The 23,226-nt window shown below is 39.9% G+C and overlaps 1 protein-coding gene across 1 annotated transcript in view; it reads right to left on the bottom strand.

Moving 5' to 3' along the window:
* Window positions 1–23,226, bottom strand: part of DCDC1 (doublecortin domain containing 1) — a 369,285-nt gene that overhangs the window by 183,265 nt on the left and 162,794 nt on the right. Inside the window, exons 10-12 of the mRNA XM_043549349.1 lie at window positions 22,747–22,848; window positions 8,933–9,099; window positions 1,095–1,200 (exon numbers count right to left, since the gene is read on the bottom strand). Of these exons, the coding sequence (XP_043405284.1) occupies window positions 1,095–1,200; window positions 8,933–9,099; window positions 22,747–22,848 (375 nt within the window). The remainder of the gene's footprint in view (window positions 1–1,094; window positions 1,201–8,932; window positions 9,100–22,746; window positions 22,849–23,226) is intronic.

Here is a 23,226-nt window from a genome sequence, read left to right as displayed (position 1 = left end):
CTGCTGTCAATTGAACTTTATTTGCCATTGGGGGTCAGGAACAAGGTTTGTCTCAATATTATTATTTGTATCACAATGCTGTGCTTGGCACTGTCTAAAGTGAGAGACAATCCCTGCTCTAAGGAGTTTATATTTTAAATAGACAAGAAAGACAACATGTGGAAGAGGAAACAGGCTCAGGGAAGTAAAGTGACTTTCCCATGATCACACAGCCAGTCAGTGGTTCAGTAAAGAATAGAATGCATGTCTTCTAAGTCCCAGGCCACTTCCTTCCCCTCTGGACTAAGCTGCCTCTTCGTCTGTGAAGAATCTGTGTGAAGAATCTTTAACTGACTCAATGTAAAAAGGTGCACGACAGCTTTAAAGTTGTACTCTATTCACTTTTCGAAATAAACTTAAAGTAGTCACAGTAACTGGCTTAATTTAAATGATTTGAACAATCAAGATGACTTTACTGAGGCAAGACAAGAAGTTTTATATGAATATATTAGATTAGGACCTGGGTCTACTTTTTCAGTTACCAGATATACTTGATTTGATAAGTGAGGCTTATATGCTTATTCCTTCTGTATCACAGTACTTTAAATGCAAACAAAAATTACAGTATCAAAATGAAATTCTGAACTCGAAATTTATACAAACACCACCAAAATATAAGCACCAAATAATACTTACTATATTAGACTAGTTTCAGAGTAGCAGCCGTGTTAGTCTGTATTCGCAAAAAGAAAAGGAATACTTGTGGCACCTTAGAGACTAACAAATTTATCTGAGCATAAGCTTTCATGAGCTACAGCTCACTTAAGCTTATGCTCAAATAAATTTGTTAGTCTCTAAGGTGCCACAAGTATTCCTTTTCTTTATATTAGACTAATAATTTGGATTTTCTTTCATTTAGAAATCTATTGTAAAAAGCAAGGATGTAAATATGTTAACCTTTGGAGTGTTTGCATTTATGGGAGACTTCTTACATCAATAGAATTGGAACATTCAAAATGTTAACTTGCACAAAATAGGAAGTGAAGGTCAGATATATAAAAAGTCATACTTAATCTATGTAACAATTTTGTGCTAACACAAAAGAATATGCTTACCTTGTATTGTATAAAATGGCTATCCATGTCCACCTTTTCCAAGTTTTGAAGTGTCTGGTGGTTTGTGCACTGGAAGTTGTCTGGAAATTCTGTACAAGTTTCCCAACTGAGAATAAACAAAGTCATTAAAAGATTCTTTATTGGGACTTTTTATTTTAAGACTACTACTACAGCTTCTATATTTAAAATAAAAATTACATATTTTCAGATATGTTAAATGTGTGTTAGCATATAATTAATACTTACAACCAGTAAAAAAGTACAAGCAATGCTTAGTAGAAGGTGTGCTAATTTAAATATTATAAATTATACAGAGTCTTAAATCAAAGTTAAACCTAAAATCCAATGGACAAAATTTTGACACTATGGTCCCAGTTGTCTGGTCCAACCAAATTGTACTTGGTGCAAGGAACCCAAAGGGATAGAGAAAAGATGGTTTTATACTACTTTTGCTCTCTCCTGATCAGAGGCCATTCATGGACTAATTTGACCCCTAGTGCAACTTAAAGCAGTTCCAAGATTGCTCTTAATGATGGCAGGAGTAATGGCCATTTCAAAACCCAGGAATCACTGGAGTACAGCAACAATCCAACCACATTCTATCTCCTAGTCACATTTCTAACACCTGCCCTACACAGTGAGCTGCAGAGTGGGGGCAGTGAGGGTGATACCGACCCAACTTTGCTGGCTCTTTGCCTGAAGGGGAATCCTTGGTTGTCCTGATCATTGGGAGTTTTGCTGTTGACTTCAATGGGACCCAGATTTCACCCAATATTTGTAAAAAAACACAATTTTTGTGTAATGGGAAGTAAATTAACAGGACAACAAAACTGTGCACATTTTCATTTTTAGGTTGTCCCTTTGTTATATGAAAAGGAGATGTTACCCCATACTGATATAAAATCAGAAATAAAATTAGCTCTGATCTACACATTTTAAGTCTACATGATTATATAAATATTTATGCTTATGTAGTCATACACTTTAGACATCCCACATATAAAAGTTTCTCATGTGGTGCAAGACTCCCTATTTTCCTGTCCCTCCTATCTCATCCAAGCAACAGTGGGTGTATAAGGGACAGCAGGATTTGGAGGCTACAGCGAAATGGAAGCTGTAGCTAGAGCCTCTCAGAGAGAGGCATCAGTACTTTGGTGGACCTTAACAATTCTGCAGTAGGCAGAAAGGTGGGCAGTACCAACAGAGAATAAAAGAGGAACTAATTTGATAGGCTGCTATTGTTATGGAGTAGGGATTGGAAGGCAGGCTGCAGAATCAGCAGAGTGAAGTGCATTTTTGATTGTGACAGTTAGTCCTAATTAAAATTTTTTAATTGATATGCACATGTAATGGTGGAAATATAGGCTCTGATTTTGCAGACATTTATGCACTTGAGGAGCCTTGATCACGTGAGTAACCTCTTTAAATTGAATCGGACTACTCACATGCTTAATGTTATTTACTCATGTGCATAACTGTTTCCAGTAACGAGGCCCAGAATATGAAATTTACATAAAGTATTGAAAAATGCACAAGCAGCTATTTAGCTGACTACTTTTATTTTCAGCATTTTAACATGTTAAAATGAAATGTTTATAGGTAAATGTTTTAAAATGCATTTTAGCAAACGTAAATGCAAAGTCTTTTATTTATATTTATATTTCAATAAGAGTACTGGAACTAAAATATATTAGTGACTCAACCAGGGGTGGATTAGGGTTTTGTGGGACCCCTGGGCCAGAGCAAGTGGGGGCACCTCCCCACCTCTTCTGCCTGCAGTCCCCTCCCCCCCGTTCCCCATCCACTGCCCCAGCACTCCTCCGGGGAAATGGGGTTGGGGTAGGGGCTTGCCATGCCCACCCGGCACTCCTGCCGGGGAGTGAGGAGAGCAGGGTCGGGGAGTTGGAGCTTGCCCCGCTCCACCTGCCTGCCCATCACTCCAGCCAGGGAATGGGGTCAGGGCACGGTGGCTTTCCCCACTTGCCTGGCACTCCAGCTGGAGAGTGGGGTCAGGGTGCGGGGGCTTGTTCCACTCCACCGGCCTGCCCAGTGTTCCAGCCGGGGGCGCACATTTTTCCGGAGCCCCATGGCCCATTGGCCCAGTGGCTAATCCGCACTAGACTCAATACTTCTTTATTGAAATTACCCATTAAACTGTTGCAGAAAAAAACATGGATAACAGCCTCCTACTTATTTTAGTCACATCTTGTAAAATTTGAAGGATGAGGTATAATAAATTAATTTTTTTACAACTATTGAAACCTCATTAAGAGCTGATGATGAAGTACTGATGTGTTGTACTGTGCACGGAAATAATGCTAGAAATTGTCACATTTATAGGAAGATTTGCAGACTAGCTTTTCAACATTTTAATCGTCCTCTATATGTCTCCCTTTCTTTCTCTGTAATCTTGGGTTTAGGGTTTCAGAGAACTTTGAAAAAGCAGAAGTTAATATACTTGTCACATCCAGGCAGCAGATCAACATTAGGATCCAGAAGAGTTTTATAAATAACTGTGATACCATCCTTTTCAGCTGCAGTCACTCTGTCAAAGGTCAAACTTAGAACACGGTTTAAGGGAGACCTGCAAAATGGAAATAAAATCAAAGCTGATCTTTCTGAAACGAAATCAAACAGCTTCAAAAACAATAATGAGATTATATATACAAAGGCAGTGAACATAATGGAAATGCTGTTGAAAGAACAAAGACAGAAAATATTAAAACCCACTGCATTTTATATGTCGGAAAGAACATCTAGGTTTCAGAGTAGCAGCCGTGTTAGTCTGTATCAGCAAAAAGAAAAGGAGTACTTGTGGCACCTTAGAGACTAACAAATTTATTTGAGCATAAGCTTTCGTGAGCTACAGCTCACTTCATTGGATGCACATCCGATGAAGTGAGCTGTAGCTCATGAAAGCTTATGCTCAAATAAATTTGTTAGTCTCTAAGATGCCACAGGTACTCCTTTTCTTTTATTAGTAATCTAGTAGCCACTCTGGCTTTAGTCTTTAGTTCAGGTGCTTCCATCTCAGATACTAATTCTCTCCCCAGACATCTTCTTGTCTTTATTAACCTATAGGTTATGGACAGCAACCAAATTGAATTAGTCTTGCAAAATTAGCTCTTCTATTGGAATAAATAACTATTTGGGGAGAAAGAAATCAGTATTATGATCAGCACCCAGGTAATCATCTAAGGATAATTGAATAAGATTGTAGATTAATGTTCATGAACAATAACTAAATAATATAAATATATTTTGATAAAACAGAGACAAATTATGTATTATTTTGTCAAAATACAATAATAAATACGAGTTTGTTTAATTAGCTGAACCTTAATAGGAGAAATCCAGTGAGGTTTGTGACTAATAGATCAATCTTTAAACTGATATATTCCTTTATAGGTCTCATAGTTGTAAGCAACATTACATTAAAATCTAATAAAGCATGAATAACTTTCACATTTATACTCTTATTAGTAAAGTTTCTTTTAAAGGGACACAGTCAACTTTTAAAATCCTATTTCCATATTAATATTTTTACTTACAAGTAACAACTAGAATAAGTAAACTGAAATAAATTAGAGATAAATATATTTTCTCTATTTCTTTTCTAATTTGTTTACTTTGTGCATTTGATAGCACTTTTGTATATTCATAGTTTCATTGTTTCCACTGTACAGTCAATCAATTTCCAGTTGTTCATTTGGGTCTTTTACATAGCTACAAAGGAAAAAACACATTCAATCAGAGCTCCTGGCTAAGGGTTTGTGGTTTGTATGGGTTTTTTTTAATGTAAGAGGTATTCAGGGGGCAGCTCAACTTAACAAAAATACTTTTATTTCATTTTGGTGAAATTAGCCAGTTTTGAGTTGTCAATGTCACTTTAAACAAAGAAAACAGTAATACGCTGACCAACAATTCTAAAAATGTGTCAAAACACACATATAAGGAAATGTATGCTATTTGCATACTCTCCTACTCTGCTTTTGAGGGAAGCAAGAGTTTGAGAAATTAGAAAAAGCAAAATTATTTTTAAAATCAGACTAATATACATTTCAATTGTTATTTATCATGTTGTAGTTTATTATCCATTGTTATGGAAATTATTAAATACTATACTCCGTTAACTTAAAGCTGGCAATTTGAAGATGTATAAAAGATTGGCTAAGAGAAGCCATTTTCTGGAATATTCACTAAAAACAATGGTTGTATTTTCTGTTTATTCCAAGAAAAAGCCAGTGACAAGTTCAGTTTTGGGTGAAACAGTTATATACAGGAATTGTTTGTACAGAAATTTAATCTGTCATAATACATAGGAAAAGTGAAATGTCATCAATAAACTACTCAATTACTTTTTCAGATTGCGCTGTACATCCAGAGACTTGCCATAAATCTGACATAACCCTGTTCCCAGCAGAGTAGAAGTGTAAAGAATTAGTATTGAAAGAAAAAATAGATTTTTGTTTGCGAAAGGAAAAATAAGAGAACTTGAATAGGTATTCATCACAAGATTCAGAGTAGCAGCCATGTTAGTCTGTATCCGTAAAAAGAAAAGGAGTACTTGTGGCATCTTAGAGACTAACAAATTTATTAGAGCATAAGCTTTCGTGAGCTACAGTTCACTTCATCGGATGCATGCAGTGGAAAATATAGTGGGGAGATTTTATATACAGAGAACATGAAACAATGGGTGTTACCATACATACTGTAACAAGAGTGACCAGGAAAGGTGAGCTATTACCAGCAGGAGTGTGTGTGTTGGGAGGTGGGAGGGGGGCAGGGACACCATCATAGGGCCTAATCGCATCAGCCACACTATCAGAGGCTCGTTCACCTGCACATCTACCAATGTGATATATGTCATCATCTGCCAGCAATGCCCCTCTGCCATGTACATTGGCCAAACTGGACAATCTCTACGTAAAAGAATAAATTGACACAAATCAGACGTCAAGAATTATAACATTCAAAAACCTGTTGGAAAACACTTCAATCTCTTTGGCCACTCGATTACAGACCTAAAAGTGGCAATTCTTCAACAAAAAAACTTCAAAAACAGACTCCAAGGAGAGACTGCTGAATTGGAATTAATTTGCAAACTGGACACAATTAACTTAGGCTTGAATAAAGACAGGGAGTGGATGTATCATTTCACAAAGTAAAACTATTTCCCCTTGTTTATTTCACCCTTGTAAACTGCTAGAAATGGCCCACCTTGATTATCACTATAAAAGGTTCCCTCCCCCCCCACTCTCCTGTTGGTAAGAGTTCACCTTTCCTGGTCACTCTTGTTACAGTGTGTAAGGTAACACCCATTGTTTCATGTTCTCTGTGTATATAAAATCTCCCCACTATATTTTCCACTGCATGCATCCGATGAAGTGAGCTGTAGCGCACGAAAGCTTATGCTCTAATAAATTTGTTAGTCTCTAAGGTGCCACAAGTACTCCTTTTCTTATCACAAGATTGTGTTCTTAACTGATGCTGAATATGTATAAGTAAATATGAGCTCTATGCAAAACTTTACATATGAAGTTTATATTATGTCTTGTATATTTTACAGTTTTCTGACTGCACAGCAAGTTTTATTATTACTATTAATAATGTATTCTATGGCAGTGCCCAAAATCCCAGTCAGAATAGGAGTCATATTGTGCTAGCCACGGTTCAAGCACAGATATCAAAGAGAAGAAGATAAGCAAACTCCTTCCTTGACAATAATTAATGGAAACAGTGAACTGTTTTAAACGCTTGTAAAATCATGCTAAAATGCTGGAAATAGCTGATTAAGTTTCAAAATATAATCCCCCAGAAAAGCTCATAATAATTGCTAAATCTTATCAGTAAAACAGACCGAAGTATTGATAAATGACTATTCAATTATTGACTTCAATGGGAGTTTTGCCTGGATGTGTTTCATAGTGTTTTACCAGTCTGAATACAGGAAATACTTAGCCCAAATAGTTAGAAAATGCCAACATTAAGTCTATGTTTTGTAGGATTTTAGATAAATATCATGGTCTTGACTAGCTAAGAATTAGGAGCCAGATCCATAAAGATATTTAGATGCTTAAAGATGTGGATAAACATCTAATGGGACTCTCAAAAGCACCTAGGCACCTAACTCCCTTTGATTTCAATGGAATTTACGCACCTGAGCATTTCTGATAATCCTGTTATGAACCTAATTGCATCTTTAGGCACCTAAATACCTTTTAAAATATGGTCCTATGTGTCTTATTCTCATTTAAAAACAATATTCCACATAATGTTATTCATTGGATTATTCTAATTTTCTTTCTGCTTCTTTATCACTTTGTCCATTTCAAAATAAAAAATACGATGTCACCATAGATTTAATCAAACTATTCGTCTTTAATCTGCTTCTAAGTAACTACAAAAGGTACTTAGTAAATTAGTCAATAATTGATAACACTTCAGAAGTTATCACTGATTCCAAGTATGCAGCTGTATTCTAGTCACAATGTAATTAGATTGTCTTCAAGGCTGCTAGTGATAAAACTCAGAATATCGTTAGCAAGTATTCCGTCAATTATTTGGGCTAAAACATGTTTAAGTACTTTTTATTTAAAAGTCTGTTGAAACCTGGAACAGATTTTCTGCAATGTGTTAAACATGTTCAACGTTATCTTCAAATCAGTGTTCCAGATATTCTTTACACTTCTGAATTTACAATAAGTTTAGTGCATTAACATAACAGCCTCTCACTACTTTGGGCTTAGTTACAATCAAAATAATTCTCTAGCTCTTGAATTTTTTCCAGGGTAATGAACAAAACTGGATTACTAAACACCGTACTGTACAACATATATTTAAAATTCTCCTTCAGCTTGCTGTATTGATTTGCAATTACCAACCATAATGATTGTTCAGTTCTTCTGAACAAAAATGATCAAAAATCCTAAACTCAATTCTACCTGGTTATAGTTTAACCACAAGAAAGCATCAAATTATATTAACTTAATTGAGAAAGTAATTTTCAATTGCTAATACAGTACAACAATGAGCTTAAGGTCCTTGACAACTAGTTTTAGACATGATCCCAGATGTGTCCTGTCAATACACATAATTTCACAATAGTTCAACAAAATCTCAACAGGCTAGCACAGCAGTGAATAAATTTGTAGCGCAGCCACTTTTTCCTCAGGAAATAAGGTAATTTTTTCCAGGAATTAACAAATCTAAAAACTTAAGCACCCCTCAAACATCTCCAGAAATTATTAGGAGATAACACAACCAAAGTATATCCCCTTTAAAAAAACTTTGGTAGCCCAGTCTTTACAAGCTTTATCAATTTATCTTTCACTCTACCATCATTGGTGCTTAAGAGGTTAAGACTTTATTTGTGAAAACAGAGAGAGGTAGTGGGGAATGATGTTGTCTACTGCTTCGTAAATCTTGCTTAAGATCCTTTTCAATTACCATCCATTTCTCCTTTAAAAAGGGACAAAAAAATAGAGGAGTGGAAACAGGTCAGGGCAGTCTGTGACAATGACAGTGTGATGGGCTTGGACCCCCTGTGGTGTTTCCATCTGCTATCATTAAGGTGACTATTCAGACATGAAAAAATCCCTCTTGCTGTGCTGACAGGCAGACATCAAGAGCTATGACAAGGCATTAAGACAGAAAGTCAGAGACAGAGATGTCATATTCCACAAACAATACTGCCGCAAACAAGACCTCTGAAATTTTCTTGGAATTTAAAATAAAAATAAAAGGGGTTTTACCTGGAGGTTATCAAACTTCCTCTTACATTAGGTTGACAACGAAAAGATTGCTGACTGTCACGCAGATAAACATTTAGCTCTTACCTGTAATCTTTACCATAAGAAACCCAAATTTTTTGCTCATTCTTCAGTAAAAGTGGGTTTTTAATTTCTTGTCTTTTCTCATCAAAAAGCCGGGCAGGAATAAGATTGAGGCCTGTTGGTTTGAAGTCTGCTGAATATTGTAGTTTTTTGTGAATCATATGCAGCAGCTGGCAAGAACAAAGCAAACAAATAAATAAACTAAAAATGTGAACATCTGTAATAAATTGTTTGTACTCCATAACAAATGAAGTCCAAACAAATGATAATTAAATTCATATAGAATGTTAAAAGAAGTGTGAAATGACTGCAATGTTTATCTCAGTGTAAAATAACAAAATGAGCACAGGCTTTTAACCGGCAGGGGGTGCAACAGGATTATGATTGAGCTCTGACCCTTTGGCACAGAAACTAAAAGCAGATGTGACAGTTGTACAGAACAAGCATTTAGCTTCTACTTACTATAACAGCTCTCTTTATAAAGGTTATGTTTTTCCTGCCCACATTTGGAGCTACATTTTGCTCATGTTTTTACTGAGCTTGTTCAAGTTTTACAATGAGTGCTCTCCACCCTCCTGCCAAACCATAGGTGATCAATAGCTGAACAATAAATTGCAAGCCTCATTTAACAATTTCTGTACTGTGTCTGTTAACTTGCCCCTGCCAGATTAGCCATAATTAGCTCTTCTGTGAATATAAGATTTTTATGTATTGCATTGTTTCTATTTCAGAAGTTGGTTCTCATCTCCATTTGTGAACTTTATTTGATTTTACATGACTGCACTTCAGTCTTCATTTCTGCCATGTAGTCAGGGCCTTTCCAAATTTCCGCACCTTCAAGCTCAGTTCTGCGGCAAACATTACTGGACTGCAAATTCTGTGGGCAATTTGCCATTTCAAGGCACAGTAATGGTTCCCCTGAATATTGTAGTCACTTCATTCCACTCCCCTCCCTTTTATCACTCTGCCTACAGAAAAGCACTTTCCCTGCACAGACACACACATTCTGTCTTCCTTGCCAGCTCCTACAATTGAACACAACACTGAGTTGCTCCTTTAGCACCTATTGGAGACACTAAAGATGTATGTATGCTCATCATGGAGGCAGGCAGGGGAAGCCAGAGCATGAGATAAAAGTTCTCAGTAACTACTTATTCTTTATGCCAAATTATGCATTTAAGCACTTTTTCTTTTTACTTGTCCGATTTGAGTAGGCTGGGGAGAAGGAAGAACTAAAAGTATGTGGCAAATAAGGAGGTGACTAAATACTTGGCAAACAGTAGACCCTGTACTTGGAGATTTTTGTCAATTTTTTTCCAAACTTGCACATTGACTAGTTTAACCATCTGCTAAAACAGGACACACGAGGAAATCTGGCTGTTCAGGTGGGACTTTTAATAGAGTTGAGAATTCTTCTTGAAAAGATGAAGGAAATCCCATAAGTTTAAAACACATTTAATTATTGTTTTGAAAGCAAACACTTAAATACTTGATGAAAACAGTTTTTTCAATGTAGGTGACTTGTAGCTGAATTATTGACCTGTCTGCCAGTTATCACTAGGCATAGATGAAATAAGCATCCAGAGATTGATTCTTATTTACACTGAAACTCCTTTTACACAGCTCTGGCACTGTAAAGAGGTCTTAATGTGGGAATCAATTATATTTACACTTAATTTAAGGCCTCTCTACACTGCCAGAGGAATGTAAAAGGTTTTTAGTGTTAATGAAAATAAGGTCTGTAAAGTGTATTATATTTAACTTCTGTCTGGTGTTTTAACATAAACGTTTAAAGTAATTCACAGAACTATGGAAAGTGCAGTTTCCTCTGCAACAACTCATAGGATATATGCACTGGGTGCAGTAGGGGCATTGATGTCTACACCATTTAAGCCATTCTTCTAAGAGAAGATGCTGCTCTATCTAGGAGCAATTTGGAGTGGTCTCTGGTTGTGCTGGAGAGGTGATCATTGAGTACAGGTAATTTAACATGACAAAATGCTTAGACATTGGTATGGACACTTTGCCTTACGTGTAGATACAAAGCCTGTGTACACAGACACTGCAAGCCTCCTAGCACAGAAATAGATTGCAGTGTAGACAGAGAAGCACTGCTTACACAAGAAGAGGAAAGACAGACTCCTCCGCACAGGAGGTAGGATAAATGAGATGAAGGAAGCCACATGATGCATGAAACATGGAGACATACCCTCTCGCCATGCAACGTTGTGCTCTGGGCACATGCCTAAATTACCACTGTGTTATATGGACATCACACTGGACCCTTTTTAATGCAGCAACTGCACTGGAACCCACCAAAGTTAATACAAATGTTACTTAATCCCCAAAATTGGACTTTCAGGGATGCAGGATGGAAGGTGAAAAAAACAACCCTATACAGCAGTTTGCCAATTTTGCCTGGGAAAAATTCCTTTCAGATTCCAAACAAAATTCAGTGATCAGCCTCGCTCCCAGCATTATAAGTGATCAAGCTCACCAGATAAGGAAAGGCTGAAGAGGATAGGTCTGGAACAGAGTCCAAAATGGCTTCTTGACAGCAGCAACAAACAGAATCCCCTCCCACCCACCACCAGGCAAGACACAATCAGCTGACCCATCAAGGTCCACTGACCAATGACAGCAGAAGTGGGCAGAACTGTCCCCACTATCTGGATACCATGCAGCAGGGAGGGAAGGGGGTGGGACTAACAGAGGGTGTAGGGAAACAAGAAAGAAGTGGCACCTTTCCCCTCACCTATATACACATGCTGTAGGCCAACAGAAGGGGGAGGAAGAACTAGGGGATCAGGTGTAGTACTGCTTCAGCTGCTCATGCTTGAGCTCTCCCCCTCCCTGGCCACCTGGTGAGGGCAGAGAAGAGTGTCCTCATTGTCCTGGACCCATCAAAGACACACCCCTGGCTAGTGAGTGAGCATGGTTATTATAGTACACTTAGTTTTGTTACTATAGTACAAAATATATAATGTGGATCATTTTGATGTTCACATTTATCTATTTCAACTGTAAACCCACATTTTTCTGATATAATGCACAAATCCTACTGTGTTCCTATACTGCAGTATTGGTAACATTAATATAAAACAAAGCATATTGTTTAATTTATGAAAGAGTTAAATTACATCTCCTTAACTGCAGACACAGAATCTTGGTCACTTGGTTGTTCCTAGCTAGGATCACTGTCCTCAGAAAAGTAAGCATGACATGAAGGGAAATGTATGGTTAAAGGGACTGTTAATGGGATACTGCATTTTAATATCTAGTCCAAACATTTGTTTAACTATTTGTTTCCATTCAATCATTTGCTTTCAGTCCAGATGGATAGCAACTAAAATTATTACAAATTTTACCAATTTATCACCAAAGAGTTTTAAAAGAATTGACTGAGGAGTTCTCAAACATTGATGTTGATTTTTAACAAATCTTAGAATGCTGAGGAAATACCAGAGGACTGGAAATAAATCTAATGTGCTTATAATTTTAAAAGAGTAAATGGGATGATCAGGGTAACTATAAGGAAGTTAGTCTGACATTGGATGCTGGGCAGAATCATGGAAAGACTGATATGCGATAACAACAGTGAAGAATTAAAGAATGGGAGCATACTTAATGTCAATCGACATGGCTCCATGGAAAATAGGTTGTGTCAAATAAACTTGATTTTTTGATATTACAGGTATGGTTGATAAAGGAAACTGTGTCAATGCAACTTAGGCTTCTGTAAGGCCTTTCTCTTAGTACTGCAGACAGATTAAAAATTAGTACTATCCAAAATCAATGCACTTTATGTTAAATGGATTAAAATTGGCTAACTGATAGATCTCAAAAAGTAACTGTAAATGGGGAATCATCTACTGGGCATGTGGAGAACTGGGCAATATCTGTATTATCTTTATGAATATCTTTATCAATTATCAATAGCACCTCAGTCTATCTGGGTGATATGATCCTGCCTGAATGCCAGAGTTAAATCAAAGGAGGCTGTGAAGGGAGAAACCAACAGGAAATTAAAAAATGGAAAAGAAAAGATTTTTGAGGAAACCATCCATAGCTAGGTTGACAAGTTTACCTTTTCTGGGCTGAACCTGGGATCACAGGAGATCCTAAGTCTCAGTGATGCTGGAAAAGGAAGGAGGGCTTGAGTACACACACACACACCGAGAGAATGGTGAGGAATCTGGGCAAAGCCAAGCAGATACAAAGAAGATGTTTGTACACCAGTGCAAGGAGACTGGGTAACAAAATGGAGGAACTAGAACTACTGGTGCAGTTCTATAATAACCAGATATTATAGGGGTAAAAGAAACATGCTGGAATAGTAGTCATGACCGGAGTATAGGTACTGAAGGTTATGTGCTGTTCAGGAAAGAGAGAAATAAAGGTAAAGGTGGTGCAGTAGAATTATATAGTAATGATGCAGAGACTGTAAAGAAATTAGAAGTGAAGGCATGGATAAAAAAAGAATCTATTTGAGTCAAAATCACTTTGGGGAAGAAAGCTATCAGAGGTTCCCGTGGGATAGTGCTTGGGGTGTTTTACAGACCCCCAGGATCAGTTTAAATATAGATAGAGACCTCTTTAATGTTTTTAATGAAATAAATACTACTGAGAATTGTGCAATTATAGGAAACTTTAAATTCCCAGATATAGATTGAAGGACAAATGCTACTAATAGTAGGGCCCAAATTTTCTTGGATATGATAGCTGACAGATTTCTTCACCAGATAGTCACTGACCCAACAAGAGTTGATGCCACTTTAGATTTGGTATTGGTGAGTAGTGAGGATCTCATAGAAGAACTGGTTTGTAGGGGACAACCTTGGTTCGAGTGATCAGATCGATTTCAAAATGGCAAACTTTAAAAAATTAAAGGCATTAGTTAGGGAAGTGGACTGACTGACCTGGACTGAAGAACTCAAGGATCTGAATGTAGAGGAGGCTTGGAATTACTTTTTCAAAGTTGCAGGAAGTATCTGAAAAATTCATAGGGAAGGGTTGCAGACCAAGCTGAATGAGCAAGCATCTCAAGGCCAGTAAGAGAAAGCAGAATAGAAGATGGGATGGATCATGAAGGAAAGCTACCTCTTGGAGGTCAGAAAGTGTAGGGGAAAAGTGAGAACTGCCAAAAGCCAAGCACAGTTGGACTTTGAAAAGGGAATTAAAACGAATAGTAAAAAGTTCTATAGCCATATAAGTAAATAAAAAAAAAACAAGGAAAGAAGTTGGGAAACTGCCTACAATGGCTTGTAGCTGATCTGTAACTGCTAGTAGCAAATATCCCCAATGGCCGGTGATGGTACACTACATGGGGAAGGCTCTGAGTTACTACAGAGAATTCGTTCCGAGGTGTCTGGCTGTTGGGTCTTGCCAAAATGTGCAGGGTCCATCTGACCACCATATTTGAGGTCGGGAAGGAATTTTCCTGGATCAGATTGGCAGAGACCCTGTGGGGTTTTTTGCCTTCCTCTGCAGCACGGGGCACAGGTCAGTTGCAGGTTCAAACTAGAGTGAATGGTGAATTCTCTGTAACCTGAAGTCTTTAAATCATGATTTGACGACTTCAGTAACTCTGCCAGAGGTTATTGGTTTATTACAGGAGTGGGTGGGTGAGGTTCTGTGGCCTGCAATGTGCAGGAGGTCAGACTAGATTTTCATGATGGTCCCTTCTGGTCTCCAAATCTATGATTCTGTGAGTCTATGATGCATGCAGGACAGTCTGCTTTTCCCATCCAAAGATAGGAGTTAGCTGGGCTGAGAGGAATTTACAAATGCCAACAAGGAAAGATGAAGGTGTAAGAAAGACCCAGGGGTAGAGGCCTTTTTTTTTAACCCTTTACTCTATGTGTTTTGTATCTTTGGGGGAAGGAATAAAAAATCAATAAATAATGCTTCGTTTTGAAGACACTGTTTTCCAATCACTTTAATCAATTTGCTCGGCACAGTTACCAACTGCAGTTGGGCCTGTGGCATTAATAAGATTGGGAAACCAGAGTGATTGGATCATGTCATACTGTCCAGTGTGAAGTGCAGGAAGCTAAGAATGTCCTATAAAGGATGCAGTCCAGAAGGACTAAAAGGGGACTAAGATGCAGATCACTCTGTAGCCATTACAGGGTGTTTCTAATAGGGTCTTGCAGAGATCTATTATTGGCCCATTGTTATTCAATATTTTTAGCAATTATTTGGAAGAAAATAAAAAATCATTGCTGATAAAAATTTGCCAATGACACAAAAATTGGTGGAGCAATAAATAAAGATAGTGACAAGTCAGTTTACAGAGCAATCTGGATCATTTGGCAACCTGAGCTCATTTGAAAAGTATGCATTTTAATACGTACATCCAGGGGTGAAAGTAGGATGGTACGGGCCGGTACGGCATTGTGACGTTGCATCCTATAATGTTTGAAAGAAATATGCTTATGAATGTAAATATGACATAACTGTAATATGTTTTATGCTACATATGCCATGTAACATATCTCTGCAAAGGTTATGATCTACTGAATATATTCATCCTATTTGTATGCATGTATCATTTTTGTATTCAAAGTTATGAATATTGGTTGTATACTTGTTTGATTTTAAGTAGCCTCAGTGAAGCAATTGGTCAGCTTCTTGAGAAAAGACTGTTCTCAGTAAGTGACCAATCAAGAAACACTTAATCTGACAATAGACTTTGATAGATGCCAATTCACATCTGAGCTTTTCTCTGAACGTTCCTGTAGAGAACTAAGTCATGCAAGGACATGTGACTTGCCCAGGTGACTCCAAAACTCCATCTTGTAGAGGGGATTCTACACAGGGGAAGGGAGGGGTTTCCACCAACAAGAAAGAAACTATATAAAGCCCTGGGAGACCCCTCCATTTTGTCTTCAGCTGGCTCAAGAGGTAGCCTCTTCACCCCCAAAGGATACCTTAAAGAAACTGGAACAAAGGACAGTAACTACAGAGGTGGGGGTAATTGCTGGCCCTAGACTAGTAGGAGGCTTGTCTGTAAAAGAAGCTTGTTGGAACATCTCTGAAGATGAGATTTCATCTGTAATCACTTTCTTACTGTATTAGGCCTAGACTGTTGTAGGAACAGCAGTGATCTGTATGCTCTGTATAACCTGTATGCTCAAAAGGTCTGTTACACTTCCCCCCACCTTTTGTCTCCTCTCCCTATTTGAATACCTGTGAAGTGGCTTTCCCCCGTCCCTCCTGGAATGCTTGTGGAATGAATGGGCTGCTTGAACAGCTAGAAGATCAGAAGAGCTCCTAGGTAGACAAGAATATGGAACTCTAACTAGGCAGCAATCATACGCCCAAAGCATGGACACTGCCCGAGGTGGAGTGTGACCAACCAAATGCAGCCAAGTTATCTCTAGTCACAGGCCATGAGGAGCAGGTCCTTAAAAGGGGAAAGGGCCAGGAGGGTACACACAAGATTGTACCTCCCGTAAAGGCCCTTTGCCCAGACCGCCTGGCCAATGGTTCACCGCGTTACATTCCATTGTGCCTTGGGAAGACTTACCTTCATCACACCGTCCATTGCTGCACCGTGGGACACTTACCTTGAAGGATCCTGACATCTCCAGTGCCGTGCCTGTCCTTGGAGCGTGAGTATGCGAGTGTGAGTGTGACCCCCCCGGCCCCCTTCTTTTGAACTTAGCTATCAATATAATGAACATGCTGCTCTCTGCCAGACTCTGGTGGGTCATTACTCCTCCCTAAGCTTACTAGCTGTCCCAATTTCAGGTAACAGACTTGCGTGTTTTATTTTATTTTGCTTGGTAATTCACTTTGTTCTGTCTGTTATTACTTGGAACCACTTAAATCCTACTTTTTTGTATTTAATAAAATCACTTTTTACTTATTAATTAACCCAGAGTATATATTAATACTGGGGGGGGGGGGCAAACAGCTGTGCATATCTCTCTATCAGTGTTATAGAGGGCAAACAATTTATGAGTTTACCCTGTATAAACTTTATACAGGGTAAAACGGATTTATTTGGGGTTTGGACCCCGTTGGGAGTTGGGTATCTGAGTGCTGTTTTTTTAAGCTGTTTTCAGTTAAGCCTGCAGCTTTTTGGGGGACGTGGTTCAGATCTAGGTCTGTGTTTGTAGCAGGCAAGCATGTCTGGCACAACCAGGCCGGGCACTGAAGTCCCAAGCTGGCAGGGAAAACGGGCTCAGAGGTAGTCTGAGCACATCAGGTTGCAGTCCCAAAGTGGGTTTCTGTGATCCAACCCATCACAGGCGTACCGGTAAGAAGCCGGTACCAGCCCCTACGCAGCCGATGTTAAAGCGCTGCCACGGCAGCACTTTAACGTCGCTGCCCCTTTTGCCGCCCCCCATCAGCAACCCCCCCATCGGGACCTTACTGGCAGGGCCGCCAATGGCGTGATGCAAAAGGAGCAGCTGCCCTGGGGCCAGCAATTTAAAAGGGCCCAGGGCTCCTGGACACCGCCGCTACTGCAGCAGGGGCCAGAGCCCTGGGCCCTTTTAAATCGCCACTGGAGCCCCAGGCAACACAGGCCAGGCAGTACAGATGGGCTGGCTGGAGGAGGCTGACCTCTCCCCCACAACCTCGTCAACCCCCTTCTGCTTAAGGCTCCACCCTTTCTGGGGGCCCGGAGCTGGGCCCCCATACCAGTAAGTGTTTAATATTACTTTCACCCCTGCATATATCTATGAACAAAGAATGCAAGTCATAGTAACAGGATGGAGGATTGTACTCAAGAAAGCAATGACTCTGAAAAGGAGTCATTGTGGATAATCAGCTGCACATAAGCTCCTAATTGGATGATCTGGTTCAGAACTAATGGGATCCTTGGAAACAGTAGCAGGAATATCAAAGAAGAGAGTGGTGATGGTATCTATGTATGTATAAGGCACTAGTGAGGACAATACTGTGTCCAGTTCTGGTGTCCACACTTCAAAAGGGGTTAAAAAAAGAGCTACAAGAATGATTCAAGGTTTGGAGAATATGCCTTATAGTGAGAGGCTAAAGCAGCTCTATTTAATTTACCCAAGAGAAGATTAATAGCTGATTTGATCACAGTCTATAAATACTTACATGTGGACATGATTTCTGATATTAAAGGGTTCTTTAAGCTATCGGACATACATACAACAAGATACAATGCTTGGAATCTGAAGTTAGACAAATTCAGACTAGAAATAAGGCACATTTTTTAACAGTGTGGGTAATTAACTAGTTAAACAACTTACCTAATGATACGATGCATACTCTCACTTGAAGTCTTTAAATCAATGAATGACTTTCAAAAAGATATGCTGCAGCTCAGGGGTGGGCAAACTTTTTGGCCCGAGGGCCACATCTGGGAATAGAAATTATATGGCGGGCCATGAATGCTTGGAAAATTGGGGTTGGGGTGCGGGAGGGGATGAGGGCTCTGGTTGGGGGTGTGGGCTCTGGGATGGGGCCAGAAATGAGGACTTCAGAATGCAGGAGGGGGCTCTGAGCTGGGGCGGGGGAGTGAGGTGCAGGAGAGGGGGGTGAGGGCTCCGGCTGGGGTTGCAGGCTCTGGGGTAGGGCTGGGGATGAGGGGTTTGGGGTGCAGGAGGGTGCTCTGGGCTGGGATGAAGGGGTTCAGAGGGTGGGAGGGGGATCAGGGATGGGGCAGGGGGTTGGGGCCTAGGGAGAGACTCAGGGTTGCAGGCTCCAGGCAGCACTTACCTCAAGCGGCTTCCGGAAGCAGCGGCATGTCCCTTCTCCAGCTCCTATGCGGAGGTGCGGCCAGATGGCACACTGCACTCTGCCCTGTCCGCAGGCACCACCCCTGCAGCTCCCATTGGAGCACCAGAGGGGAGCCATGTGGCTGCTTCCAGGAGCCATGTGGAGTGGCCCCCAATCCTGCTCCTTGGTTAGCACGCCGGAGGGGGGCCACGCTGTAGCTTCGGGGAGCCACGTGGAGCGGCCCCTGACCCTGCTCCTTGGCTGGAGCACCAGATGGGGGCCATGCCGCGGCTTCCCAGAGCCACGTGGAGCGGCCCCCAACCCTGCTCCTTGGCTGGAGCTCCAGAGCATGACAAACCCCACACCCCGCTCCTGAGCGGGAGCTCGAGGGCTGGCTTAAAATGGCTGGGGGGGCCAGATCCGGCCCACGGGCCGTAGTTTGCCCACCCCGCTGCAGCTCAGCCAGAAGTTATGGGCTTGAAGTAAGAATTACTGGGTGAAATTCTATTACTTGTATTATGCAGCTCATACTGATCATAATGGTCCTTTCTGGCTTTAAAATCTATGAATTTTTAACAACTGGTGATGATGCTTAAAGTGAATCTCAGTTAAATGAGTTGCTACGTTCAGTCCAGCTTCTCTGAAAGGACTATTCTAGTCATAAGACTACCATCACTTGAGGCTCAGTGTCTGTCTTAGCAATGTTGACAGCCCTAGGGTAGCCAGGTCACTGGCTGCCACCAATATTATAACACTGTGTCATGCAGCACAGCTCTGAGCCTGTCTAACAGAAGCAATACTTTACTACTTAAAACAGTGCTGGAAGCCAGCAAACTGTGTACACTAGGGCTCCCAATGTTGCTAACACTGACACAGCTGAACCAGTATTAGCAGCAGTGGGAAATTTTTAAGAATCTCCCTAGTGAAGTCAGGCCCCTGTTGGCAGCCTTAGCAAAGAAGTCAAGGAATATATGTATATGTGCAGTGAACTGACCTCTCACCCACAAAATAGGACCAAAAATTGTGGCAAGGCACTGGCAGCATCACAACCTGAATTTACTACAAATACATCTTCTCGTAAAAGTCTGTCTGGGACATGATTGTTCAACTACCATGCCCATAGCAAAGAAGCATCCATTTGAAGAATTCTTAGCACCCTACATATTCCTCTCATATGAGCCTAGGAACTGCACCACAGCTGAATATCAGGAACTTCCAAGACTTGTAAGAACCCTAATCAATTAGAAAAATATTAAATTACTTACATGGATCAGAATAAACAAGGTCAGAGGATATTTCTGTTATAAGAAGACATTAGGGAAAGATCAAATTGGCTATTCTCTCATAGAGGGAATCCTCTGGTCTGCGAATGATAGTTGGGGAGTACAGTAAGTAGTCCAACCATGGAGAACAGTGGGAGGAAAAAGCAGCATGAAATAAAGGAACAGTGAGGAATGGCAGTCTGGAGGACCTATTGACCAAATGCAGCATTTGAAGAAGAAGCCATATCCACTTTGTAGTGTTTGGTGAAAGAACATACATGTTGCCGAGTAGCTGCACTGCAGATCTCCTCAAAGAATACTCTGTTTTCCCCCAAGTAGTGCATACAGATCATGTTGAGTGCACTCTGAGACTTGAAGAAGATTTTCCAACCTTCTTGTAAGATGCTAGAATAATCCATCTGGAGATGATCGTATTTCACACTTTGAGGCACTTGCTTTTCCAGTGGTAGGAAAAAAAGTATATGATCACCTAAAGGCATTCCTGGCACCTCTCAGATACAGAAAATTTATGTTTCTCCTGGATTCTGTTGGAGATTATTTGCGTTGGCAGAAGTTTGACAAACATATGAGGTTCCCTTATTCCTGAGAAATGAAGATCTTTATCACAGCTGCATCTAACAAAGGTTTTCCTTAAATTAGTTTTTGCCACCACCTCAGGGACCTCTGTACTGGGATGATGTGCAAAGATTGGTGATTAAAGTCCCGTTATGATCCCACTTGAAGAGGATCAGGACTTGTAATGATCTGGTATGCAGAAAGACCCACTGGACTATAGCTGCACTGGATACTACCAGGCCTAACAGGTGGAGTGCTTCCCAAGTGGCAGTCTGTGGATTAGAGCTGTTGATTGTTGATTCTGAGAGCCTGATCTAAAGGGAGCAGAAGCAGCAGACTGGGGCTATGTCTCAATTCCCATGTATATGTAGGAGAAACCTGGAGGGCACCAAGAAGCCTACTAATGGCTGCTTTTGTAGCAATAGTGAACATAGATTCATAGATTCATAGATATTTAGGTCAGGAGGGACCATTATGATCATCTAGTCTGACCTCCTGCACCACGCAGGCCACAGAATTTCACCCACCACTCCTACAAAAAACCTCACACCTATATCTGTGCTATTGAAGTCCTCAAATTGTAGTTTAAAGACCTCAAGGAGCAGAGAATCCTCCAGCAAGTGACCCGTGCCCCATGCTACAGAGGAAGGTGAAAAACCTCCAGGGCCTTCCAATCTGCCCTGGAGGAAAATTCCTTCCCGACCCCAAACATGGTAACCCTCCAGTCAGTTATTAAATTAGATGATTCTCTGTGAACAATTAGATTATCACCTCCAAAACTACCAAGCGAATGTCTTTCACAAGAACTACATTCCCTTATAAATAACACAATTGAAAATACCTATGCATCCGATGAAGTGAGCTGTAGCTCACGAAAGCTTATGCTCAAATACATTTGTTAGTCTCTAAGGTGCCACAAGTACTCCTTTTCTTTTTGCGATTACAGACTAACACGGCTGCTACTCTGAAACCTCCTAAACCTATTGTTACTCTAGTCTCAAGGTCAGCTCATGGTAATAACACCATCACTTGGAACTCATAGAGTGCTTAATATTGTCAAAGTGTTGTACAAACAACAGGACAAACAGGACAAATACTTCGCTCCAAACAAAGCTCCATTTACTTCAATGGAACAATGTGAGCATACACCATCTAAGAGCTGTTAAATCCTCTCATACCCTATGAGAGGGATAAATTAATGTATAGGTGACATTATGCATGATCATAAACAGTTACCCTTTTTTTAGCAGGGTAGAGATGACAAACAACCACCAGGAATTTAGATGTGCAGCTTGTGTAAATGCTACAAGTTCTACTCTTTCTACATTATTAACATACTGCTATTACTTTGTTTTATAAGGGATCACACATGTTGACAGTTACAGTATGTACCAAAAAACAACTGACTGAGAATAGACAAGCACAAGATTTAGTGATCATTTGTAGCTGGGAAGAATCATAAATGTATAAGGTAGCCAGACGAAAAAATGACCAGGTTGTATTGCATTTAGAAATCCTAGTGAGACTTGGTGGGGTTGTAAAATTATTGATCATAATAGTGCAGGTCATAGACACTCTGTGTGCAAGCAACTGCAAGAGGGAACAAACTATTCCACAAAGGAACCAAATGGAATGGAGCTAAAAGCAAAAGTTCTGAACTTGAACACACAACACAACAGGGTGTTAAATGGCCTTTCAGGGTAGGACAGAGATTTTGAACATACTCGTTCTGCTAGAAACCACTTTGTTTTTACAAGGAATAATCAAAGGTAACACTGCAGGGGATAAATCCACTGGTTCCTACTCAAGATCAGGCTGCTGATAAAAGTAGATCTACCCAGCATGTTTGGACTATTAATGATCTACAGGCTAGAAACGCCAGGATAAGCAGGCATCAGTAACTAACCCATGTTTCCCTGTAAAGGTCATCAGATGCATGGATGTTGTCAGTCTTCTTCGGAGAGCCCTTCCCTTGTGTAAATGCCATCACTATATCTCAGAATGCTGAATTCAGTCAGTAGTATATCATTAATGTAGGCAAATGCCTACAAATAAGCATGGGGAAAGCATAAATCTATGCTACATAATAGTCTGGGGTATACTGCTAAACCTCAGAGTCTGAGATATAGGGAGAAGATACTTAGGCTCTATGGCATTCTCAATACTCACCAATCAAAACTACAAGAGTCCAACTTTTCTGAACAAAAATTGAAATCTTTTCATTCTTAATATTTTCATTGCTTAATACTTTAAGATAAAAAGTGGATCTAAACTTACCCTCTCCATCATAACACTGGGTTGATTCTTACAGTTATTCTCCATCTCTTTTTTGGTGATATAAACTAGGATCTCCCCTGTGTCTTTGCCATTTTCATACACCTGAAAAATAAGTAATTAAATTCAAGTTAATTGAACAAGGTATTGAACAAGCCACTGATTCTGTCCCTAACACTCTGAGTTACATTACTGAGAACTTTCAACATTTCTTTGAAGTTTCTTCTTCATTTTAATTAAAGGCCAGGTGGGACTGGGACAACATCAATGGCTGTCACCAAAGACTGAAAAAGGTGATATGATCACTTGAAAATTTAGTTCACGTCTATGTATTGTATTAACATTTGGGCCAGTGAGTTTGAGAAAAATTATAGGTGTTTCTTGCTTATACATTGGAAGGCTGGTTAATAACTTTGAGTAAAATTTTCAAAAGTGTGTAAATGATAGGAGCTTTAGTCCAATTGAAAATTAATTGGATTGAGG

The sequence above is a fragment of the Chelonia mydas genome, chromosome 6 (genome assembly GCF_015237465.2).
Source record: "Chelonia mydas isolate rCheMyd1 chromosome 6, rCheMyd1.pri.v2, whole genome shotgun sequence".
Lineage (NCBI taxonomy): Eukaryota > Metazoa > Chordata > Testudines > Cheloniidae > Chelonia > Chelonia mydas.
This window is presented reverse-complemented; position numbering and strand designations above follow the sequence as displayed.